We start from the raw sequence: 23,715 nt of genomic DNA on the forward strand, positions 1-23,715 counted from the left end.
CTCCAGATGTGGCCCCAGAGCAGTGACATCCCTGGAACAGCCAGGCTCCAATCCCAGCACCAGTGGGAGCTGCTTTCCAGGGTGTGCACTGGATTGCAGTGGATCCTCTGCTGGGATGGAGGGGGCACAGTGACAAATCCCATTGTCACTGCAGTAGACAGGGTGGAGGGTGTCCAGCTGCTTCTCGTGTGAGGATTCCTGTCGGGAATGCCATGAATGTGTCCCTGATTTGTTTCTCTCGACAGCCTCCGGGGGGTTTGACACTTCCCCTCTTGTTATCTGGCATTCCTCGGGCATGGCTGTGCCTCGGGACAGCTGCAGTCTCCAGGCCAGGGAAAAGGGGAAAGCGCTCCAGGAAGCTGCAGCAGAGCTTTGGGCTGCTCCCAGCCCGGATTTCCAGGCTGCTCCCAGCCCGGATTTCACTCACGGAGTGCAGCTGCCGGGATTTGAGCTCTTCCTGCCCTCCACCACCACCGTGGGTGCTCCCACCCCGACCCGAAGGCAGGGAATTCGGAATTCTCCTCGATCGCTGCCGAGCTGGAGATGATGGATGATGGCATCAGAGGAAGGATAAACAGCGCCGACCCTACGTGCGTGGGGGCCGCTCGCTGACCCAGCTGAACGCAGATTTTGGCCGGGGGCTGCCGTGTGCTCCCCCCGCGGCTCCCGGGGGATGAGGATCACGTTCCCTCCCGCCTCGGGGGAGCAGGATCCGAGCGGGGAGCGGCCGCAGCCTCCCGCCCAAGCCGCGACCCCGGCCCCGACCCCGGCTGGACGCGGGGGCGTTGGGGCGACCCGGGGGGAATGGGGGGCTCCAAGATGGGGGGGCTCCAAGAAGGGGGGGCTCCAAGATGGGGGGGTCTCCAAGATGGGGGGGGCTCTAAGATGGGGGGGGCTCCAAGATGGGGGCTCCAAGATGGAGGGGCTCCAAGATGGAGGGGCTCCAAGATGGGGGTCTCCAAGAGGGGGGGTCTCCAAGAGGGGCGGTCTCCAAGAGGGGGGGGGGGGTCTCCAAGATGTGGGTCTCCAAGAGGGAGTGTCTCCAAGATGGGGGGCTCGAAGAGGGGGGGGGCTCCAAGACGAGGGGGGTCTCCAAGATGGGGTCTCCAAGAGGGGGGGGCTCCAAGATAGGGGTCTCCAAGAGGGGATCCCCGCTCATTCCTGGGATGTCGCCCCGGGACATCGCCCCTGCCGGGATGCCGGTACCGGGGAGGGGGGTGGGGGCTTCCACCCTGGACGGATTTTGGGTAAGATCTGATTGGCCCAGGCCGGGGCCGGCCGCCGCTGGGCCCCGCCCCTCGGGCTGCTCCCTGTCCCGCCCCGCGGGGCCGGGGTCGCCCCGTCCGCTCCGTCCGGCTCCGCTCGGCTCCTCCCGCTCGGCTTCTCCCGCTCGGGGCTCCCGTGGCCGCCGTGGGGATGCGGGCGGTGGCGGCGCTGCTGGCGGCGGTGCTGGCGCTGGGGGCGGCCCTGCCCCGCCCGGGGCTGCTCCCGCACGGCCCGGCCCGCGGCGATGCCCGGCTCCGGCCCGGGGACGACGAGAGCTCTCCGGGGCTGCTGCTCCGCCGCGCCCTGCGCCTCTACGGCCGCACCGCCCGCCGCCTCTACGTGAGTGCCGCTGGCCCCGCTGCCTTCCCTTCCCTGCCCTGCTTCCCCCCGGCCGCTCTTACTCCCTACCGTGCTTCCTCCTCTCCATCATCTCCCTCTGTCCCTCCATCTTCACTCTGTTCCATCTCTCCACCCTGTGTTCCTCTCTCCATCCAGCCCCGTCTGTCTCCGTCTTCCCACTCTGCTCCCCTCAATCCCTCCTTCCCTCTAGCTTTTCACCCTTCCATCTTTCCATCTTTCCTCCTTCCTCCCCTGCCTTTACACCCCCTCCTCCCCCTCCTGCCCGCCCCTGTCCCTCCATGTGCACCTTCGCTGTCCCGCCGCACGTGTTTTCCCCGTCCGTCCATCCATCCATCCATCCATCCATCCATCCATCCATCCATCCATCCATCCATCCATCCATCCATCCATTTCCCCCTTCCCGTGGTCTCCTGAGGAACAAGGGGGCTTTCTCCTCGGCTTTCTCCTCGGCTTTCTCGTCCGCAGCTGTTCCCCGGCTGCAGCTGGGATGGCCCCCGAGCCGCAGCTCCCTGGGGGATGCAGAAGCCCGAGGTCTTTGTTTTCTGCCCGGCCCGGATGGGGCCACGCGGCCTCGGGGCTCTCACTGCACCGAGCGGGGGGGGACAGGGCAAGGGGACAGCAGTGGTGACACCTCTGCAGTGGTGGCACCTCTACAGTGGTGGCACCTCTGCAGCTCCTGAGCGTCCTGCACTGCTCTCCCCACAGGTGGCGACCAACGGGGTCATCTCCAGCCAGGATTTCCCCAGGGAGACCCAGTACGTGGATGACGATTTCCCCACGGACTTCCCCGTCATCGCCCCCTTCCTGGCCGACCTGGACACCTCTGGGGACAGAGGGAACATCTACTACCGGCAGGATGACTCCAGGGACGTGCTGGACCAGGCTCTGGGATACATCCAGGCCGGGTTTCCCCGCTCTGCTGCCACCTTTGTGCCCACCAATGCCTTCATTGCCACCTGGGAGGAGGTGGGCGCCTACCAGGAGCTCTCTCAGGACACCGAGCCCTCCACAAAGGTGAGGCCCAGGGGCTGAGCTTGGTTCCCATCCAAAGGTGAGGCCAAGGGACTGAGCTTGGTTCCCATCCTACACATCATGGGAGGATGAGTTTCTCTTGTGTGGCACCCAAAATCTCTTTCTGAGCAGCTGGGTGGTGGCTCCATCCATCCATCCATCCATCCATCCATCCATCCATCCATCCATCCATCCATCCATCCATCCATCCATCCATCCATCCATCCTTGGGTGAGCACCAGGAGGAACGTGGAGCTTTCCCCCTCTGCTCAGAGCTCTGGCAGGGGTGGGGCTGTTGGCCAGAAGAGGTTTAGAGGTTGCCTTCATGGCTGGAGGTGCTTGAGCAAGGACATGGAGTGACAGAACAAGGGAGAATGGCTGCACATGGCTTGGATCAGATGTTAGGAAGAAATTCCTGGCTGTGAGGGAAGGGACATCCTGGCACAGGGTACCCAGAGCAGCTGTGGCTGCCCCTGGGTCCCTGGAAGTGCCCAAGGCCAGGTTGGACAGGGCTTGGAGCACCTGGGACAGTGGAAGGTGTCCCTGCCATGGCAGGGGTTGGAATGAGATGAATTTTAAGATCTCGGCCCAAACCATTCCACGATTCTGATTCTTTTCAGACAAAGCTTTCCAGTGCTGGTGGCTCTGGCTTTGCAGGGCAGAGGGTGGCTGGGGGCACCCTGGTTTAGGTCACCCATTGTGCTCCTGACCTTTACTGGTGGCTCGGGGTTGGCCCTTCCTCCTGCCCTGCGCTGACTGCGCTGCTGGTGAGCAACCAGCTCTGGAATTTCCACCGTGGGCTGATTTTGTGCCTGGAAAACAAGCTCAGAGGTGGTCTGGCAGCTCGGGGGGTGACCTGTGCTCTCCACCCACGGGGCTGATAAGGCTCCTGCGTGGGTGGACCTCCAGCACTGCCTGTCCATGTCACATCAGGCTGATGACGTGCTGAGGAGGTGACAGCGACGCTCTGCCAGCTGCAGGGACTCCAACCAGCTGAAAAGGATGAGAAAAACTCTGGTGATGGACACCCAGAGCTGGGTGAGGGGTGATGGGCTCTCCCCCAAAGCCCAGAAGCAGCCACCAGGTCCCCAAGGGCCACCAGGAGCCATCCAGGGCCCTTCAGCAGTGCCTCGCTGAGAGGGAAGCCAAGCAAGGCAAGAAGCTGAGGTTTGGAAGGAGACAAGGCACATTTTTTCCTTTCATTTAAAAGTTGGGAAAACAGCTGAAGAGATGCCATCAGGGGCCTCACAGCGACCTCGTGGCCATCGAAAACGCAGCCTCCTTTTCTCTTCCCCGTTGTGGTTTTTTTCCCCCTCTGAGAAGTTTTGGATCATGCTTTAAAATGAAACTGGTCTTGTTTGGAAACGAGGAGCTCCAGGGAAAGCTCCTGAAATGCAGCTTGTGCCTGTGCTTTGCTGAGCTCCCCCTTCACCAAAACTGCTAAAAATCTCCCCAAACACCACTGTTTTTTTCCTTCTTTTTTTTTTTTTCCTTTTCTTTTTTTCCCCTGACCAAATGTGGTGTTTATGGAAACGCTGCCCTCCTGCTGCTCAGAACCAGGACTGACTCCAAAACCTTTCCCCCTGCCCTGCAAAGTCACAGCTAGTCCCTTTTGAGCCCCAAAAAGTAGAAAACTGGGTTAAGATGGGGAGCAGAGGATCCCCAGACCCCTCTTTTCGGGGGTCCTGCCTGGGTGGGAGGTCTGGCAGTGCCGTGTCCCCTCCAACTCCTCGGGACATCCTCCTGGTCCCTGCAGTGACATTTTCCCGGGCTGCACAACGGGACAAGGCTGAGCCTGCTTCTCTAGGAGCAAAACTTGCCCTTTTGGGCTGGAATTTGCCCTTTGCAGCTCTTTGCTGGGGGCTTTCCCCCCCCTCCTTCCCTTCACCCCACAGTGCCAGCGCATCGATGTCACCCGGCGTGTCCCCCCTGGCCACCCACCACCCCAGTCCTGCAGCTGCTGCTGCGATTTGGCTGCGTGGGGGAGGAATCCAGCCCCGGGGGGAGGGAGGGAGGGAAGGGGGAGTTATTCCACCCCCCTCCAGCTTTTTGGCCGCCTTTTCGGGGTCTCTGAATGCCCGAGTGTGTGACAGGCACAACAAGGCTCTTTATATCCCGCGGGGCCGCCGGGAAATCCAGCGATGCTCCGGGGGCCCTGCGCCCCAAAATCAGCGCGGGGGGAGCCCCCCAGCCTCCCTCCCTCTTCTCCAGGGGGTGAAACTGGGAATTCAATCACTTTTCCTTCGCTCGGGCGCCGTTCCCGGCGGGAAGGGCTGCTGCTCCCTGCTCGGAGCAGAAGCTCTGTGAGGTTGGGTTCTCCATGGTTTTGGGAGATTGGGTGCAGGAGGAGCAGGAGCTGTCTGGGGTTGGTTTCTCTGTGGTTTTGGGAGATTGGGATGTTGGGTGGTTCAGCAGGGCTGTGCAGGAGGAACAGGAGCTGTTTGGGGTTGGTTTTTCGGTGTTTTTGGAACGGGTGGGATGCTGGGTGGCTCGGCAGGGCTTGGCTGGGCATGAGCAGCCCCAGCTCCTGCTCTTCCCCAGGAGTCTCTGCTTGATCATGGAATGGTTTGGGTTGGAAGGGCCTTAAAGAGCATCCAGTGCCACCCTGTGCTATGGAGCAGGAGCTCTGTGGGGTTGGTTTCTCGGTGTTTTTGGGAGATTGGGATGCCGGGTGTCTCAGCAGGGCTGTGCAGGAGCAGCAGGAGCTCAGTGGGGTTGTTGTCTCAGTGGTTTTGGGGCCGGTGGGATGTCATGGGGTTGGTTTCTCAGTGTTTTTGGGACATTGGGGTGCTGGGTGGCTCAGCAGGGCTGTGTAGGAGGAGCAGGGGCTCTATGGGGTTGGTGTCTCGGTGGTTTTGGGGCCGGTGGGATGTCATGGGGTTGGTTTCTCGGTGGTTTTGGGAGACTGGGGTGCTGGGTGTCTCGGCGGGGCTGTGCTGGCTCTGGAGCTGCCCCGTCCAGGGGTGGTGGCCGCAGTGCCCCTGCCTGGCACAGCCCCAAGGCTCGCAGGGCTGGCAGGGCAGGCGGCCAGCCTGCCTATAGCGGGATGTATGGGAAGCTGGGATGTTTTTTCCGCAGGAAACCGAGCTAAAATTGTTCTCAGGGACGAGCGGGGGGTGTGGGTTTCCCTCTGGAGCAGGGGGTGTCGGTGGGAGGACAGGAGTGAGGGGCTCCCAGTGCAGGGGCTACATGGCCAGGGATGCTCCTGGGACAGCCTTGCACTGAGGGAGTGGCCTGGCTGTGCCATGGGCTCCTAGGAGGATGCTGAGCATCTTCCCAGGATGTGGCACTTGGGGTTTGGCTGGGCATGAGCAGCCCCAGCTCCTGCTCTTCCCCAGGAGGTCTCTGCTTGACCATGGAATGGTTTGGGTTGGAAGGGCCTTAAAGAACATCCAGTGCCACCCTGTGCTATGGGCAGGGACTCCTTCCACCATCCCAGGTGGCTCCAAGCCCTGTCCAGCCTGGCCTTGGGCACTGCCAGGGATCCAGGGGCAGCCACAGCTGCTCTGACAATTCCAGCCCAGCCAGGAATTCCCAATTCCCAATCTCCCATCCATCCCTGCCCTCTGGCACTGGGAGCCATTCCCTGGCTCCTGTCCCTCCATCCCTTGTCCCCAGTCCCTCTCCAGCTCTCCTGGAGCCCCTCCAGGCCCTGCCAGGGGCTCTGAGCTCTGCCTGGAGCCTTCTCCTCTCCAGGGGAACATTCCCAGCTCTCCCAGCCTGGCGCCATGGAGGTGCTCTCTGTCAGAGAGCCCTTTTGGGGTGGTGGCATGCCCTGTGGTGTGTGTGGGGCCGCCTCTCACATCCCTGCTCCCCTTCCTTCACTCCTCTGCTGTGTTCCTGCCCCTCATTGCCATCCCTCTGCTCTCCCTTTGGCAGCTCAACACCTTCCAGGCAGTCATAGCCTACAACGATGAGGACACCTACACCATCTTCCTGTACCCCGAGGGTGGCCTCCAGTTCCTGGGGACACGACCCAAGGAGTCCTACAACGTCCAGCTGGAGCTGCCAGCCAGGGTGGGCTTCAGCTGGGGGGACAGCGATGACCCCAAGAGGGACGGGCTCTTCCACAGCCTGGCCAGCAGCGAGCAGGCTCTGAGGAGCCTGGAGAGGTGGGTGGAACCTGGGGGGCTGTGGCTGTGGGCTGGGGGAGCAGGGTCACCTTCCCGCAGGCCTGGAGCCTCTCAGAGCCTGGAAAAATTTGGGGAGTGACCTTGGGGTGCTGGGCTGCATCAGAGGCTCAGCCCCACATGCACAGGAGCCGTACTGGGGTCCTGGAGGGGTGGTGCCACCTTTGGGGTGGCTTTTGCAGCATGGCTGTGGTGATGTTCGTGTGTCCTGTGTCCACAGGGAGAGCAACACGGGAATCCCTGGCGTGTGGGTTTTCCACGTGGGCAGCACGGAGCACGTGGAGCCAGGGGGTGGCCAGGGAGCTGCTCCTGCTGTGCCTCAGAGCCCCCCTGAGCACCCCAACCCTGGCACTGCCAGCCACCCCCACCCTGTCTCCAGCCACACAGCCATGGCCCAGCGTCCCAGCCACGGTGGCCCGGTGCTCCTGGGCTTTGTCCCCGGCAGGAGGGACACCCAGGAGCCCAGAGGGGACGGTGGCACCGGGCAGAGCTTCTCTGCCAACCCCTCCTCCTACAGCTCGGGCCAGCACGGCGTGGGCGTGGAGGAGGACGTGCATTTCAACCCCGATGGTGAGCGGGGACAGCCCAGCAGGGACAATGACCCAGTGGGGACAGTTACCCCTAAAAAAGGCCCCTGGCTGGAATTTCACCCCGTCCCAAGGGCTGGTGCAAGAGGAGGAGCTGCTCCTGCAAAGCTGCTTCCCTTGCAGCGTCTCCTCTCAGCCCCATCCTGCTGCCAAGGGGCTGCTGGAGCCACACAGCCCTGCCTGCCAGCATGCCAAGGGGAAGGAGGGAGGTCTAGAGCTTGGGATGGGGTGGGAAGCTCAGGGGACAGGTCCCAGAATTGGCCTTGCCACCCTCCCCGCCACCGGGCCAGCTGTGGAGCCGTCGTGGCACGTGCCCAGGGGAGCAGAGCCCTGTCCCCAGCCAACTGTCTCCCAAAAATACCGTCAGGAATTTGATCTCGTGCCCTCTGTCAGATCTGCCTGAAATCAGGCAGCAGGTTCCAAACCCTCCACCCCTCCTCTGCATCCCGGGTGACTCCCTTGGGAACCGCCCCTGCCAGCTGGCTCCTTCCCAGGCGCTGCTTTTGGTGCCGAGAAGGCAAAACACCCATGCCGTGTGAAGGGTGGCTTTGTCACCGTGTCCCCAAGCTTTTCCCCTTGTCCCCAGTGTTCACCTACAGCGCAGCCAGCAGGGAGACGTGTGCCCAGCACCACGGGCAGTGCTCCCCTCACGCCTTCTGCACCGACTACGCCGCCGGCTTCTGCTGCCACTGCCGGGCCTCCTTCTACGGGAACGGGCGGCAGTGCCTGCCCGAAGGTACGCGGGGCGGGCGGCGGGCGCGGGCAGCCCCTGTGCCTGGCTGCCCACTGCCAGGGGTGCCCATCTCCCCACCCAGGCGCCGTGCATCGCCTCAACGGGAAGGTGAGCGGGAGCCTGAGGGTGGGACGGGCGTCCGTCCGCTTCCAGGACGTGGATCTGCACGCCTACATCGTGGGCAGCGACGGCAGAGCCTACACGGCCATCAGCGGCGTGCCCCAGCCTGCTGCCCGTGCCCTGCTGCCCCTGCTGCCCCTCGGGGGGCTCTTTGCATGGCTCTTCGCCCTGGAGGAGCCTGGCTCTGAGAATGGCTTCAGCATCACTGGTGAGAGGGGATTTGGGAGGTGCTGTCGCTCTGAGGGGTGTGGCTGCTGCAGGGTGGGTGGGGGATCCGGGGTTCGGGGCGGCTCTGTGGTTTCTCCAGTCCCGCTCACCTCTTGCTGTCAGCCCTCCATGCTGGAGTAGCAGGGAAGGACGCTTTGGGGTTGTCCCTACAAATGGTGCCCATTCCCTTTTCCTGCCCAGGCGCTGAATTCACCCAGAGCCTGGAGGTGACATTTTACCCCGGTGGGGAGACGGTCCAGGTCACTCAGACAGCCGAGGGCTTGGGGCAGGACAATTATTTAAGCCTCAGGACACACATCCAGGGTGAGGTGCCATTCCTGCCAGAAAACGTCACTGTCCACATCACTCCCTACAAGGAGCTCTACTCCTACTCCAGCTCAGGTAAGACCTGTGCTCTCCTACCTTCAGTCCCCTTACCCACACACCCAAAAACATCCGAGCCACATCCACGCTGACGCCATTTTCCCCACATCCCACGGGGTTCTCCGTGCCATCGGGCAGCCGTGACATCCTCAGGCCATCGGGAGTACGTGGTGGCCGCGGGCACTGCCAACCAGACCTTGTCCTACCGCCTGCGCCAGAACATCACCTTGGCAGGGTGCCCACACGTGCGGCCGCCGGCGCGGCAGCGGCTCTCGGTGGCGCGCGCCTTCGCCCTCTTCGACAGCCACGAGCACGTCCTGCGCTACGCCCTGGCTGCCCGCATCGGCCCCGCACCAGGTGAGCGCCAGCACCCACCCCCGGGTGCCAATCCGCGTGCCAACCCAGGGTGCCAGCCCCCTGCGGGGTGCCGCTGTCTCCCAGTGCTGTGGTGTGCTGGCTTTGCCCGAAACCAGCCAAAAAGGAGGCGTTTTCTAAGCGGTTTGAGTGCAGTGCTGCTGGCACTGGGTGGCACGGCCACGGTTCCCTGCATGGGACAGTGGTGCTGCAGCACACCGGGTGTAAGTGGGGATGGTCGCTCCCTGTGTCTCCCAGATCTTTTATTCCCCCCAACATCCCTGTGTGCCCGTAAGAGTGTCGGGGGATTGCACGGTCGGGACAGATGGAGACGAGAGATCTCTGAAGCCAGGTCATGGAACTTGGGGTTTATTGCAAAGGGCCTGGGTGCAGGGCCCTGCTGGGAGCTGCCAGCCACAGCTCAGAGCAGGACTCAGAGAAGAGAGGGGTAGAGAGGATGAGGGGGTAAGAGAGTAAAAGAGGCAAGAGAGCCAAAGCATAAGAGAGTAAAAAAGGTAAGAGAGTAAAAGGCAAGAGCTAAGAGAGCGAAGTTCCCGTTACAATACAATAAATCATCTTCTGTGTTGAATATTCCGATTCTCACTAACCAATCTAGTACAATATACAAATCCTATAGCATTTCCATACAGCCTATAAAAATCACTACATCACCATACTGTGCTACATTTTAAACCCTAAAAACTCCTCTTTGGACCCCTTCTGCCAAGCTAGCAGGGTCTGCTCTGTCCCTTGGGCCTGTCTGCAAGCAGAGGGTGTTGTTTCATCAAAAGGGGATTACCTTCAGCCAGCCACACCATTGTTTTCCAATTGTTCAGTAACTAAGGGATCTCAAAGCTTGCATTCATTTCAATCTCGCTTATAGATTCTATATTCTCAAAATCTTTTGCCAGACAATCATATATTTATATGGCTTTCCTGTTTCACCTTCCCCAACATGTGCCCACAGATGACGCTGAGAATCCCCGGGTGAGCCCGTGCCACGATGGCAGCCACACGTGCGAGGCCCCGGCGCGCTGCCAGCCCGGTGTGGGCACTGAGTACACGTGCGAGTGCATGGCCGGGTACCGCGGAGACGGACGGGGCTGCCGAGGTCAGCAGGGCTGGGGGGAGCTGGGGGGCAGCTCTGGTGCCCACAGAGCCACAGGTCCCTGGGGAAGCGCTCCAGGAGCAGACAAAAAAGAGGAGGGAAAAAAAGGAGATACAGGAAAAAAGCAAAAGCAGTCGAAAAATAATTCCCATGTTTCTTAAATCCAGCCGGCTTTGTTGTTGCTTTCCTATCACTCCAAGCTTTGCATTGCACATTTATCTTCCAATTTTACAGTCCCTTTCCACAAGGAGCTGCCCAGTGCCAGTGAGTTGCACTGCACAGTGATGCTGGCAATGAATTCGAGGATCCTGCCTTCCAATAAGGAACAGGTTTCCCTCTCGTAAAATCCCAGGTTAAGTGACTAATCTGATCACTTAATTTCAGGAGAAGGAAACCAAGTTTTAAACCACAAATACTTGAGAACACTGGTGTGCCTTGAACAAACGCTTCTTTGTCACAACTATACACCAAAAGCGATCTTGTTCTTTTTTCCCTCCTATTTTGAGCTGATTAGAAAGTTAATTCCATAGTTGATTAAGTTTGGTGACAGACGTGGGATGGGCAGCATGGGGCAGGATATTCCCTGTCACACCACCAGCAGCCAGACCATGAGAACGGGGGTGTCCCACCACCATTGGGGTGCCCAGTGTCTCCTCCTTTCCCCAGATGTGGACGAGTGCAGCGAGGGCCTGAGCCAGTGCGGGCCCTTCTCCGTGTGCCTGAACGTGCCAGGCAGTTACCGCTGTGAGTGCCGCGGGGGGTACCAGCCGGCGGGGGACGGGCAGGCCTGTGTGCGTAAGTGCTGACCCCACCCGAGGTGTCCCCCACTCCTGTGCCCTACGGACGTGCCCTGAGCACCCCTCCCCTGTCCCCACAGCGCTGGCACCACCGAGCGACCCCTGCGAGGCCGGGCGGCACCGCTGTGCTCCGGGGGACCGGGCGCGGTGCCTGTCCCGCGGCGACGGCCGCGCCACCTGCGAGTGCCTCCCCGGCTACACCGGCGATGGCATCCACTGCTCGGGTAAGGCAGGCATGGGAGGGACCCCACACTCGGCTATCAGGGTGTCCCTGTCCCTGCTGATCCCATTTTCCCCTGCACAGACGTGGATGAGTGTGCTGAAAGCCCGTGTCACCCGGCCGCCGTCTGCTACAACAGCCCCGGCTCCTTCTCCTGCCGCTGCCGGCCCGGCTACGCGGGCGACGGCTTCCAGTGCACGATTGGTGAGGTGCCCGCTCAGCCCCATGCCCTCCCTGCCTGGCACAGCTTCCCCACTCAGCCCAGTGCCCTCCCTGCCTGCCACAGCTTCCCCAGCCCCATTCCCCACTCAGCCCCGTGCCCTCCCTGCCTGCCACAGCTTCCCCACTCAGCCCCATGCCCTCCCTGCCTGCCACAGCTTCCCCACTCAGCCCAGTGCCCTCTCTGCCTGACACAGCTTCCCCAGCCCCATTCCCCACTCAGCCCAGTGCCCTCTCTGCCTGGCACAGCTTCCCCAGCCCCATTCCCCACTCAGCCCCGTGCCCTCCCTGCCTGCCACAGCTTCCCCACTCAGCCCCGTGCCCTCCCTGCCTGCCACAGCTTCCCCACTCAGCCCCGTGCCCTCCCTGCCTGCCACAGCTTCCCCACTCAGCCCCGTGCCCTCTCTGCCTGGCACAGCTTCCCCAGCCTCACTGTCCCCTTTTCTGGCTTTCCAGCAGTGGAGGGGAACCCGCAGCGCCTCACGCCCTGCCAGCACGAGCGGATGTACCCGCGGGAGGTGCCACCCCTGGGCGATGGCCACGTGCCCCAGTGTGACGAGCAGGGCCGGTACCGGCCCCTGCAGTGCCACGGCAGCTCTGGGCACTGCTGGTGTGTGGATGCTGCAGGGCAGGAGATTGCCGGCACCCGGACAGCGCCGGGCACCACCCCACCACGCTGCGGGAGCCCAGGTCAGTGACACCCTCTGGGGTTGGGTCCTTGGGTATCTGGGTGGTGACCCAATGGCTTCCCACTTTGGCCCAGCTGCCAGCAGTGTGGGGACAATGAGGCCACAGTGAGGTGTGGGGAGCCATAAACTAAACAACTATAAATTTTAACTTGAGAAGTTTGAGGAACTTGAGGGAGAATTTCCCAATGCTGAGAGTGGCAGAGCCCTGGAAGAGCTGCCCAGGGAAAGTGTGGAGTCTCCCTCTCTGGAGATATTCCAAACCCACCTGGACACATTCCTGTGTCACCTCCTCCAGGTGACCCTGCCTTGGCAGGGAGGTTGGACTGGAGGATCTCCAGAGGTCCCTTCCAACCCTAAGGACTCTGTGACTCTGTGACCCTCTGTCCAACCACCCTTCTGGGGCTTCGCTGTGGGCAGGGTGCTGTCAAGTGGGTGCATTGAGGGGCTCCTGGGTGTTTAGGGTGCCCTGGCCCATTGGGTTACAGTGGCTGTGGCCATTGGGCCACCTCCTGTGTCAACTCATGTGGGGTGTCAAGGGGGCTGGAGTGGAGCAGCCCCAGCCCAAGGGGTACAGGTGATAAGTGATGCCAAGGTGCCAAGTGGCTCCAGAGGAGCTGGTGGCACCCCCTGAGCCCGGGCTGGGGGTGTTTGCTGCCAGCAGAGTCCATCCAGCAGCTGACGCCCTGCGAGCACGCGCGGATGTACCCGCGGGAGGTGCCACCAGGGCCGTCCCCCGTGGGCGATGGCCACGTGCCCCAATGTGACGAGCAGGGCCAGTACCGGCCCCTGCAGTGCCACAGCAGCTCCGGGCACTGCTGGTGCGTGGACGCCGCCGGGCAGGAGATTGCCGGCACCCGGACAGCGCCGGGCACCACCCCACCACGCTGCGGGAGCCCAGGTCAGTGATGCCCAGGGGGTGAGAGGGGGACACGGGGCTCTGCAAAGCCCTGAGTCCCCCCAGTAGCATGGTGACTGTCGCCGTCCCTTTGCAGAGCCCACGGAGAGGCCCCCCAGCATGTGCGAGCGCTGGCGGCAGAGCCTGCTGGAGCACTACGGGGGCAGCCCCCGCGGGGACCAGTACGTGCCACAGTGTGACCCCAGCGGGGACTTCACCCCGCTGCAGTGCCACGGCGACAGCGGCTACTGCTGGTGCGTGGAGCAGAGCGGCAGGGAGATCCCGGGGACGCGCTCCGAGCCCGGCACCACCCCGCCCTGTAAGCGCCCCAAAGCCACCCTGGGCACCCGCAGCTCCCGGCGTGGAGCCGAGGGGGTGACACTGCCTGAGCCATCTGTGTGCCCTCTGACCTGCCAGGTCTGCCCAGCGTGGCCCCACCCAGCGTCCGGCCCGAGCCCCGGCCCGACGTGTCCCCACCAGCCTCGGGGACATTCCTGCTCTACGCCCAGGGCCAGCAGATCGGATACCTGCCCCTGAACGGCACCCGGCTGCACAAGGAGGCGGCCAAGACCCTGCTCTCCCTGCATGTACGGTACCCTTGGGGTGGGCAGGAGGTGCAGCAGCACCCAGCGGGGTTGGGACAGGCTGAGGCTGCCACTCGGTGGTTTCACCTCTCTCTGAAGTGCTTGTCAGGGTTTGAGGGGTCACCTCTTGGGGACATTGGCTGTGCTGGATGCCTTGGTGGCACTTTGGACAAGTGACAGGATGAGGGGGCTTGGCTTCCCAATAATGGGGGATATTGGGATGAAAATACTGACTGAGGGGTGGGGAGGCCCTGGCAGAGGGTGCCCAGAGAAACTGTGGCTGTCCCAACTCCTGGAAGTGTCCAAGACCTGGTTGGAGCAGCCTGGAATAGTGGAAGGTGTCCCTGCCCATGGCAGGGGTGGAACTGAATGCTCTTTAAGGTCCCTTCTAACCCAAGCCATTCTGGGATTCTATGGATTCTATTTTCACCTCCCTCCAGCCATCCCCAGCAGAGAGAGAGGTCTCAGACAGGTCCCAGACCTGAGGCTGCTCACAAAGGTGCTCCCAGAGCTCCCCAGGGTTGGTCTCAGCCCAGACTTCCAGCTGCAGGGCTGGCCTTTTGTCCTTCCTTGGACTCCCCTTGGAGCGTGGCCATGTGCCTCTCCAGCCAGGCCAGACCAAGGCAGAGGAACGCTGAAATCTGGGCCAGGACCCTCCCTGCACCCTGGGGAAGTGAAGGACCTTGCCAAGTATTCCCTCTTGCCAAGTATTCCCTCTCCCCATCCTGAAGGTCATTCCCCAAGCTGGCTTTGCTCTTGGAGCACCCTCTCCTTCAGGCAAAGGGTTCAAATCCATCTGGCTGTGGGTGTGAGCTTGCATCAGCTAGCCTAAAATCCTCTGCTGAGGGATTCAGCTGGGAGGGTGCAGTGGGAACAGAGCAGAGTTTTGCTGGGGAAATGGGATTTGAGTGTCATTCCCACTTTCAGCATGTCCCAGGCAGCTCTCAGTGCCATCTGATGGGCTGAGGTTTCTTCCTGAGCCTCCTGGCAGGATCTCAACCCGTTTTTCCATGCTCTCCTGACCCTGGCAGGGCTCCATCGTGGTGGGCATTGACTATGACTGCCGGGAGAGGATGATCTACTGGACTGACGTGGCCGGCCGGAGCATCAGCCGGGCGGGGCTGGAGCCAGGCTCTGAGCCAGAGACCATCATCAGCTCAGGTGGGCTCCTGTCCCCAGGGTTTATTAAAAAATGTGGATATTGATCTAGGACTGATATTCAACTGTGAGGGACAAAACCTCTCTAACAGTTTAACGTTAGAAAGTGTGTGTTTATTGTGGGATAGCTCCCAAATACACAGCACAATTTACAGGTGATTCCAGAGCCCTTTTATCTGTACAAGGATTGAATACCCAAAATACAAATGCATATTCCTAACTTTGGTACATCCTATTCCCATTATGGGTATTGATCTAGTACCGATATCCAACTGTGAAGGACAAAAACTCTCTCACAGTTTAAACTTTAAAAGTGTGTGTTTATTGTGGGATAGCTCCCAAATATACACCACAATTTACAGGTGATTCCAGAGCCCTTTTATCTGTAAGTATATAAGAGTATATAAGAGTATCTATAAGTATATAAGAGTATTGAATACCCAAAATACAAATCCATATTCATAACTTTGGTACATCCCACTCCCTGCCCCGTATGGTAATTAGTTCAAAAGCCATTAAGCATGGTAATTAGTTCAAAAGCCATTAAGCATGCTCAGTTTGTTCCTTGAACTGGGTCCATGGTCCCTTTCATGGGGAGGGGTCCCAAAATGAGGAAGTAAATGAAGTCTTCCTCATTCTGACCTTGCTGCCTTTTCAGTGCAGATCTGACAAATGAACCCTTGGTAGAACTCCCATTCCCATCTTCAATTGGGTTCAGAACAGAGGAGGCCACAATTGTCTTATGTTCCTAAAAGCCATTTATCAGTTTCTATATTCTTCATTATAAACCCAGCTCACCAAACATTGTGTTGACAAGTAATCAATTATTAGTTAACTACTAACTCTTAACTTCATCAAGGCCTTGTATTTAATTTATTTTAATTAACTCTAATAAAGCTTATCTCTAACTAAAATCTTAGCTCCTCTAAAATCTCTAAATTCCTTTAAGTTTATGTCTCACCCAGTGTCACCTGCTCAGAGCCACATCTGCTCTTCCCATCCCAGCTCCTGGCTCCTCCCATTGATCCCTTTTTGGGCTACCTAAAAACAGAGGCCAGACAAAATTAAGGCCATAAAAAGCAGTTATATTTATATTTGTTGAAGGGCCTTCAGGTACATTTCGGGCAGACAAAGCCCACCCAGGGGCTGCACCCAAAAATTGACAGTTTTGACACTTTTATAAGTTTGGTCCATTTGCATATTGGGGGTTAATCTTTAAATTACAGCTTCAGGTAACAAAGTCATTTATAGGAATGTGCCCTCTGTTGACAGAGTGACAAAACCTTAAAAAGGAAATAAGCCCAGAAGTTTCTCTCCTCAATGAGGTGAAAAGAAACCTCATAGGACCGTGGCGACTTCACCTCAAATTTAAGGATGGCTAATGGGACAGAAGCCAAAAAGTCCAGCCTGGGCAATTTACTAGAAAAGAAGAGAACAAAGAAACCAATCACTTCTGTGAGGTGTTTTACCAGGGGCAAGGATCTTTTGCACCTGGCTTGGTTTTTCTCTGCAAAGAGCTTTGTTATTTTGCCTTTTATTGAAACTTTTCTGTTTCCAACACTGCAACAGAAGCCATCCTGCTGATTTTATGCCTTCTAAGGTAGCTGAGCTATCTTGGGTGTGAAATAGATCTCCAAGAGCTTATGAGACCTGGCTTGAGGAGACCCATATTTCATGATTTACCCCAAGTGTTGAATTTGTGGGAATCCCTGACATGGGAAGAGATGAGAATCTTGACTCCATGTTTCAGAAGGCTGATTTATTATTTTATGATATATATTATATTAAAATAAAATTATATATTAAAACTTAAAACTATACTAAAGGAATAGAAGAAAAAATTTAATCAGAAGGCTATCAAGGAATAGAAAGGAATGATCATAAAATGATCATAAGACTGACCAGAGAGTCTGAGACAGCTGGACTTTGGCCATTAATTAAAAACAACCACATGAGACCAATCACAGGTGCACCTGTTGCATTCCACAGCAGCAGATAATTATTGTTCACATTTCGTTTCTGAGGCCTCTCAGCTTCTCAGGAGAAAAGATCCTAACGAAAGGATTTTTCATAAAATATGTCCATGACACTCAAGTTTGCTCCCTTCCCAGCTCCCTTTTGTTTAAATTTCTCGAGGCCTGAGTCAGTGAGGTGTCCTTGAGGAATTGTTGTATCTGACCAAGATGGGAAAGCAGCAGCTCATACTGTATGTGCAGTTTAGAGTTTATATGTCGTTTATACAGCAAAGAATTACAGGATTACAAGTATGTTGCAGACATCTTTTATGAAAAATCCTTTCCTTAGGATTTTTCCTCCTCAGAAGCTGAGAGGCCTCAGGAACAAAATGTAAACATTGATTATCTGCTGCTGTGGAATGCAACAGGTGGGTCTGTGATTGGCCCATGTTGGATGTTTCTAATTAATGGCCAATCACAGCCCAGCTGGCTCAGACAGAGAGCCCGAGACAGAGCCTTTGTTATCATTCTTGGTTATTCTATTCTTAGCCAGCCTTCTGAGGAAATCCTTTCTTCTATTCTTTTAGTATAGTTTTAATGTAATATATATCATAAAATAATAAATCAAGCCTTCTGAAACATGGAGTCAAATCCTCATCTCTTCCCTCAGCCTGAGACCCCTGTAAACACTAGCACACAAGTATATGAAAAATTTAAAACCTAAAACCTTAAGGCATCACCATCCTCCACCTTTGGGCTGGCAATGCCTGAGGGCTCCCGGAGCAGCGTTTCCCCACCCTGAGCGTTTCCCCACCATCTCCCAGCAGGGCTGATCAGCCCCGAGGGCCTGGCCGTGGACCACCTGCGCCGGGCCGTGTTCTGGACGGACAGCGGGCTGGACAGGATCGAGCGGGCGCGGCTGGACGGCTCCGAGCGCCGCGTGCTCTTTGACAGCGACCTCGTCAACCCCCGCGCCATCGCCGTGGACCCCGTCCGAGGGTGAGCACCACAAATCCCCCACAGGCAGCTTGGGATTTGTCTTGGGTTTCAAAAGCCAGGTGTTTGCTAAGGAAGGCAGGAGAGTCCCCTGAAATGGAAAATGTAAACCCCCCCCGTGATGGTGTTCGCAGGGATCTTAGGATGAGGGAAGAGACGAGGATCTGACTCCATGTTTCAGAAGGCTTGATTTATTATTTTATGATATATATTGTATCAAAACTATACTAAAAGAATAGAAGAAAGGATTTCATCAGAAGGCTAGCAAGGAATAGAAAAAGAAAGAATGATAACAAAAGCTTGTGTCTCGGACAGAGAGTCCGAGCCAGCTGGGCTGTGATTGGCCATTAATTAGAAACAATCACATGGACCAATCCCAGATGCCCCTGTTGCATTCCACAGCAGCAGATAACCATTGGTTACATTTTGTTCCTGAGGCCTCTCAGCTTCTCAGGAGGAAAAATTCTAAGGAAAGGATTTTTCAGAAAATATAATGGCTACACCCCCTCCCTCTGAATTATAATATAAATTTTAAATTAAGGGGCTCTCAGGCAAAAAATATGGGAGCAGGGAATAACAATTCTTTAATAGGGAAGAAAATAAAAAGATAAGCAATGCAGTGAACGAAACCAACAGTGCCAGAGTCAGAACCCAGCCTGACACCCTGTGGGTCAGGGTGCTGGCAGCAGCCCCATTGGAATTGTGGCTCAGCCCTCCTGCAGTGCCAGGGGTGGCTCTGCTGGAGCAGGGATCCTGGAGAAGGGTGGAGTCTTCCTCTGCAGATCCAGGGGAAGAGGGAAATCCTCTGGAAATTCCAGTGCAGAAGCTGTGCTGGTGTTCCAGAATCTCCAGATTATATCCAGGTAGGAATGCTTGGCTCCTCCCTCTGGGCTCACATCTCCCAATGGGATGCTGTAGTTCTTATCAGCCATGCAGGGACATTCTATGGCTGTTATCAGCAGGTGTCTCCCTGTGGTGGTGTTCATAGGGGTCTCAGGATGAGGGAAGAGATGAGAATCTTGACTCCATGTTTCAGAAGGCTGATTTATTATTTTATGATATATATTATATTAAAATAAAATGATATATTAAAACTGTACTAAAAGAATAGAAGAAAGTATTTCATCAGAAGGCTAGCAAGGAATAGAAAGGAATGATAATAAAATCTTGTGACTGACTAGAGAGTTTGAGACAGCTGGACTTTGATTGGCCATTAATTAAAAACAACTACATGAGACCAATCAAAAATGCACTTGTTACATTTTACAGCAGCAGATAATTACTGTTCACATTTAGTTTCTAAAGTCTCTCAGCTTCTCAAGAGAATATTCTTAGCAAAAAGATTTTTCATAAAATGTGTCCATGACATCTCCCCCGTTGTGGAAGAGATAAGGAAAACTGCCCACTGAACAGAAGACAACTGCCATACAGATGGCAAATATACAATTTGCTTGACAATCCAGGACAAAGGTGCAGAACTTGGCCATGCCAAGGCTCCTGTGGACACCCTGGGGGGACATTCCCTGGTTTTGGGGGACACAAGAAGTGATGTGACCTCCAGCTGGGATTTGGGGTATCCCCAGCTGGCTGTGGCTGCTCCGGTAGCACAGCCTTGTTCAGTCTGCTGGGCTCCCAGGCAGTTCCCAACCTCAGCAAGCTCAGCTCTTAGGTGATATCAGCTCTTTGTGATTATCAGCTGATTTTGATTTCAGCTCTTTGGCTTGCTAAGAGCCTTTGGCAGATGCAGGGAGAGAGAGGAGAAGGCTGTGTGAAGTTCCACAGCGATGTCTTTATTTGCAGCCTCTGTGAAAGTCTCAGGGACAGCTCCTCTGCCAAGCTGGGCAAAAGTAGCTCTTTATGTAGGGTACAAGAGTTTTAGGAATTGTCCAATAGTAAGGGTCGAGGAGAAAGTGACCTATAATCTTACAGAGAGATGGGCAAGGGTCTGAAAGTAGAAAAAGGGGCTTCTTAGGCCCAGCCATCATGACTCGGCATCTCCTGTCTTGGACTGCTGAACGCCATGGAGGCCTTGCAGGCCCTGTGCCTGCTACACTGAAGCTTCCCTCAAAAAGCTGTTAGACCCCATTGGTTCCTTCCCCCGTTCCTACATCTGTTCCTCTGTCCCTGAGCTGCTCCTCCTGTGGGGATACCAGTTGTGAGTTTTTCTGGGTCTGGATTGAAGGCACTTGAGACAGTAATTTGTGTTCAGACTCAGGTGTTTATTATTTCTTATCAGTTAAACAGTCTCACTGCTGTGAGTTTGGCAGATTTTCATTAGAAGGCACAAAATGGCCAACAATCTCTTGGTACAAGGTCTTTTAAGACTAAACCATCCAATTAAGAACTGACACCTGGATTATTTTCCCTTTTAACCCAATAACTGATCCCAAAGGGCTGCAATGGGGACTTTTCTGCCCAATTACAAAATGCCACCCAAACCCATGAAGATGGAGGAAGAAGCAGTATGAAGAAGAAACCCAGGATGACACCCTGTGCCCTCCATCTTGCTTCCATCCACAACACACTAAAAATCCCAAAACCTCAATTTCTCACCCAGTGACACACCCACACTGCTCTCCATAATCTATTTCACACTTTTGTGGGTTCCAGTCTATCTTGAAGTCTGGGAAACTTTCTCCATGAATGAGGGTCAAAGTCAGAGCTGCCCTGGGGGTCAGGGCACCCCAGAACAGACAGAGAAATATTCCCAGTGCCCTGGGTTTGCACATCCTCCCTACTCCCTGACTGGCCCTCATCTTTGTACTGCCCTGAGAGCAGGGTCACCCCCCAGGCCCCTGGGCAGAGAGAAGCTCAGACTCTCCATGTGTGGTTGCTGGGGCAGGATCATCTCACCACGGGGCTGAATTAAACATCTGTGGATGTTATGCAAAATTCCTTTTTGCTTCCTTACCCTGGACTACACTAGCAGCACTTCAGCCTGCTACAGGCCCCGTCCTGACCTTGTCCTGTAGGAGGGATTGGCTCTGCTCCCCAGCCCCTCTTTTTATTGAATTATTCGAGATCTGGCTAAAACTGCTGTTTCAGTATCAGGATGTAGATTATTTTGAAGAGCTGTGCCTCCAGGGTGCTGTTGGGATACAAAATGTGCTGCTTCTCAGACTCGCCCTCGTTGAGGAGCCGCGGTTCGGGTCGTAAACATGTCTGATATCGTTCTGCTTTGTTTGGAGAGGTTTTTTTCCTAATCAAATAAAGATGGTTCAGGCACTGATAAGGGAAAAACCAGGCCTTGCTCCTGGCAAGAACCAGGATAATCTCCCACCACTCCTTACTGTTGTGCCCTGTTTGTGCATTATTTCCCAAGCAACCTTTACTGGACGGACTGGAATCGCGAAGCTCCCAAAATCGAAACTTCCACTGTCAATGGAGCCAACAGGAGGGTTCTGGTGCACACAGACATTGGTTTGCCCAATGGCCTGACTTTTGACCCCTTCTCCAAGCTGCTGTGCTGGGCAGATGCAGGTAATGTCCCCAAGGATAGATCAGAGAAGGTCACAGTGAGCCTCAGGGGAAAATCCTGAGTGTCTTCAGCCCAGTGCTACCTGTGAGCTCCAGTGTTGTGCCTGTCGAGGTTTAAACTGGATTTTAAGAAATATTTCTTCATGGAAAATGTTGTTGCTCAGAGCAGTGGTGAGTCCTTGGCCCTGGAAGGATTTAAAAGCCATGTGGATGTGGCACGTGGGGACAGGGAGCAGTGGTGGCCTTGGCAGTGCTGGGAATAGCTGGACTTGGTCTTAGGGAGTTTTTCCAACCCTGAATTTTATGATTCTACATCTTCAGGCTGAAAAGCTGTTTCCAAATGTAATCAGTCAGGAAAGGCTCTTCCCCCAGGGGGTGCTGGGCACTGCCCAGGCTCCCCAGGGAATGGGCACAGCCCCGAGGCTGCCAGAGCTCCAGGAGCTGCCAGGGATGTCCAGGGTGGGAGTGCTGGGGTGTCCTGTGATTCTCGTGAAATACAAAGAACATATTTGGTGTGGCATTTCCAGTGGGATGGGGAATATTTTGTGTTGGAACAGGTACCAAGCACCTGGAATGCACATTCCCAGACGGCACCGGCCGGCGCGTCATCCAGAGCAACCTCAACTACCCCTTCAGCATCGTCAGCTACGCCAACCACTTCTACCACACGGACTGGAGGCGGTGAGCAGGGAAAATCCCACCCCCTGCACGCCTGGGGATGCTCAGCTCCCCTCCCTGAGAGGAATTCCAGCCTGCTCCCAAATCCTGGAGCCTCCCCAGAGCTCTCCTGAGTCTCTGAGCGTGGCTTCAGCAGCACCTGCTTGTAAATCTCAGCACGGAGGAGTTGTTTAGACACAAGCCCAGCTCCCTGGGAGGGACAGAAACAGTGGTTTGGGTTTTTTTTTTTTTAAACTGAAACTTGGCTGAAGTCTCTGGATGTAGATTAGGTCCAAGGAAAGATCCTGTCCTCAGCCGTTCCCTTCAGCAGCTGGAACTTGCCTCTCTTCCCACTCCAGCTGGAAGCTGTCACAGCTCCCATCCAATCTGAGGTTACAACAAACACTTAAGGGCTTGCCACGCTTGGAGGAGACTCTCAGGGAGATAATCTCTCCTTGGAAGGCTCTTTTCTGTGGCTGCATCACCACAGAGAAATGCACTGACTGAGCTGGAGGAGGATTTTACGGGGCAAATTTCTTTCCACTTGTCCTGCAGGTGTTCAGAGCAAGCTTTTCAGCTGTCTGTTCTTAAACACACATCAATAGGGGAAAAAAACCCCAAGTTTCATAGGTGAATAAAACACTTCTTCCCCTTTTTTCACCAGGGATGGGGTGATAGCTGTAAATAAAGAAACAGGCTCCTTCACTGATGAGTATCTCCCAGAGCAGCGATCCCACCTCTATGGAATCACAGCAGTTTATCCCTACTGCCCTGGAGGTAAAAACCCACCCCAACCCCATCCCCTTGTGAATTCTGATGGCTGCTGGGGGCCTGAAAAATTTCCACTTCACACTAAAAAAATCTCCATTTCTCCCCACAGCCAGGAAATAGTGACTCCATTTTCAAGGAAACAAGGATCTTTGCACCCAGAGGGATTCCAGACCCAGAGAACTGTTGCTGCATACAAGGGGGGAGAAGTCCCTCACCAAGGCCAATGAAGTGCCCTGCTTTCCTGCAAAAGATTTTCAAGTATTTTTTATAGTTATACCTCAAGACTTTACTACTGTATTTTTTTACCAAATGGAAAATGTGGAGATATCACCAAAAAAAAAATCCTGGGAAGCTCAAGCCATGACTCGAACTATTGCTCATGCAAGATTTAAAATGTAGCTTTTTTTTTACTACAATGTTTTATTTTATTTTATTGGAAGAAGAATGGATTCATTTTTCATAGTTTTGACAATCTGACCAAGAGGTCCTTTTATCCAAAAATAAGAAATTAAGTGCCTATGGGAAGCTGTGGATGCAGTAAATTACTGGGTCTAATTAACAAACAGCCCTGAAGACAGAGATTGTGTGTGCTCCAAAATCCTGCAGAACAGGGATGGGATGTGGCAAAGGCATTGAAGATTTTCCAGAGGATGATTCTGTATTTTCACCACTGCCTCCATGCATGTCTTTTAGTATTTATATTAGAAGAATATGCTAGAATTGATCTGTTCATGCTTGTTGAGTCTTCCAAGTGCCTTCCTAGACCTACCCAGTGTAGACCAATACATGTTCAGAAATACCAGTTACGTTGTAATGCTTCACTTTTTCTAAGTTACTTCAATAATTGAATAAAAAAGGTTGGTTTTAAGTTGCCCTTTGGATTCAGTTTTTCACTATTTCAGTTGTAGGGGAATATTTCAGCGTGGGGAAGCAGCAAGCAAGCCAGGAGCAAGCTGTTCCTAGGACAAGACCTCAGGAAAAGAAGATTTTATGTAACATTCCCCTCCACACAAAGCCAAACACAATGAAAAAGAGAC

At 55.5% G+C, this 23,715-nt stretch overlaps 1 protein-coding gene across 1 annotated transcript; it reads left to right on the top strand.

The window, feature by feature from the left end:
* The first annotated feature begins 1,416 nt into the window (after window positions 1-1,416).
* NID2 (nidogen 2) lies at window positions 1,417-23,551 on the top strand. Its single transcript, XM_036383898.1, has 22 exons — window positions 1,417-1,605; window positions 2,332-2,640; window positions 6,517-6,749; window positions 6,988-7,337; window positions 7,941-8,090; window positions 8,170-8,415; window positions 8,616-8,816; window positions 8,937-9,155; window positions 10,120-10,263; window positions 10,927-11,055; window positions 11,138-11,281; window positions 11,362-11,481; window positions 11,953-12,186; window positions 12,847-13,083; window positions 13,178-13,399; window positions 13,498-13,667; window positions 14,696-14,825; window positions 17,605-17,776; window positions 21,096-21,253; window positions 21,808-21,931; window positions 22,572-22,684; window positions 22,788-23,551. The coding sequence occupies exons 1-22, from the start codon at window positions 1,417-1,419 to the stop codon at window positions 22,796-22,798; spliced, it is 4,005 nt and encodes a 1,334-aa protein (XP_036239791.1). The 3' UTR covers window positions 22,799-23,551.
* Window positions 23,552-23,715: the final 164 nt, after the last annotated feature.

The sequence above is a fragment of the Molothrus ater genome, chromosome 6 (assembly GCF_012460135.2).
Source record: "Molothrus ater isolate BHLD 08-10-18 breed brown headed cowbird chromosome 6, BPBGC_Mater_1.1, whole genome shotgun sequence".
NCBI lineage: Eukaryota > Metazoa > Chordata > Aves > Passeriformes > Icteridae > Molothrus > Molothrus ater.

Coding starts and splice junctions, on each gene's coding strand:
- NID2 (XM_036383898.1), top strand. CDS start 1,417: ATGCGGGCGGTGGCGGCGCTGCTGGCGGCGGTGCTGGCGCTGGGGGCG. Junction 8,091..8,169: donor GCGGCAGTGCCTGCCCGAAG/GTACGCGGGGCG, acceptor CTCCCCACCCAG/GCGCCGTGCATCGCCTCAAC. Junction 8,817..8,936: donor CTACTCCTACTCCAGCTCAG/GTAAGACCTGTG, acceptor GCCATCGGGCAG/CCGTGACATCCTCAGGCCAT.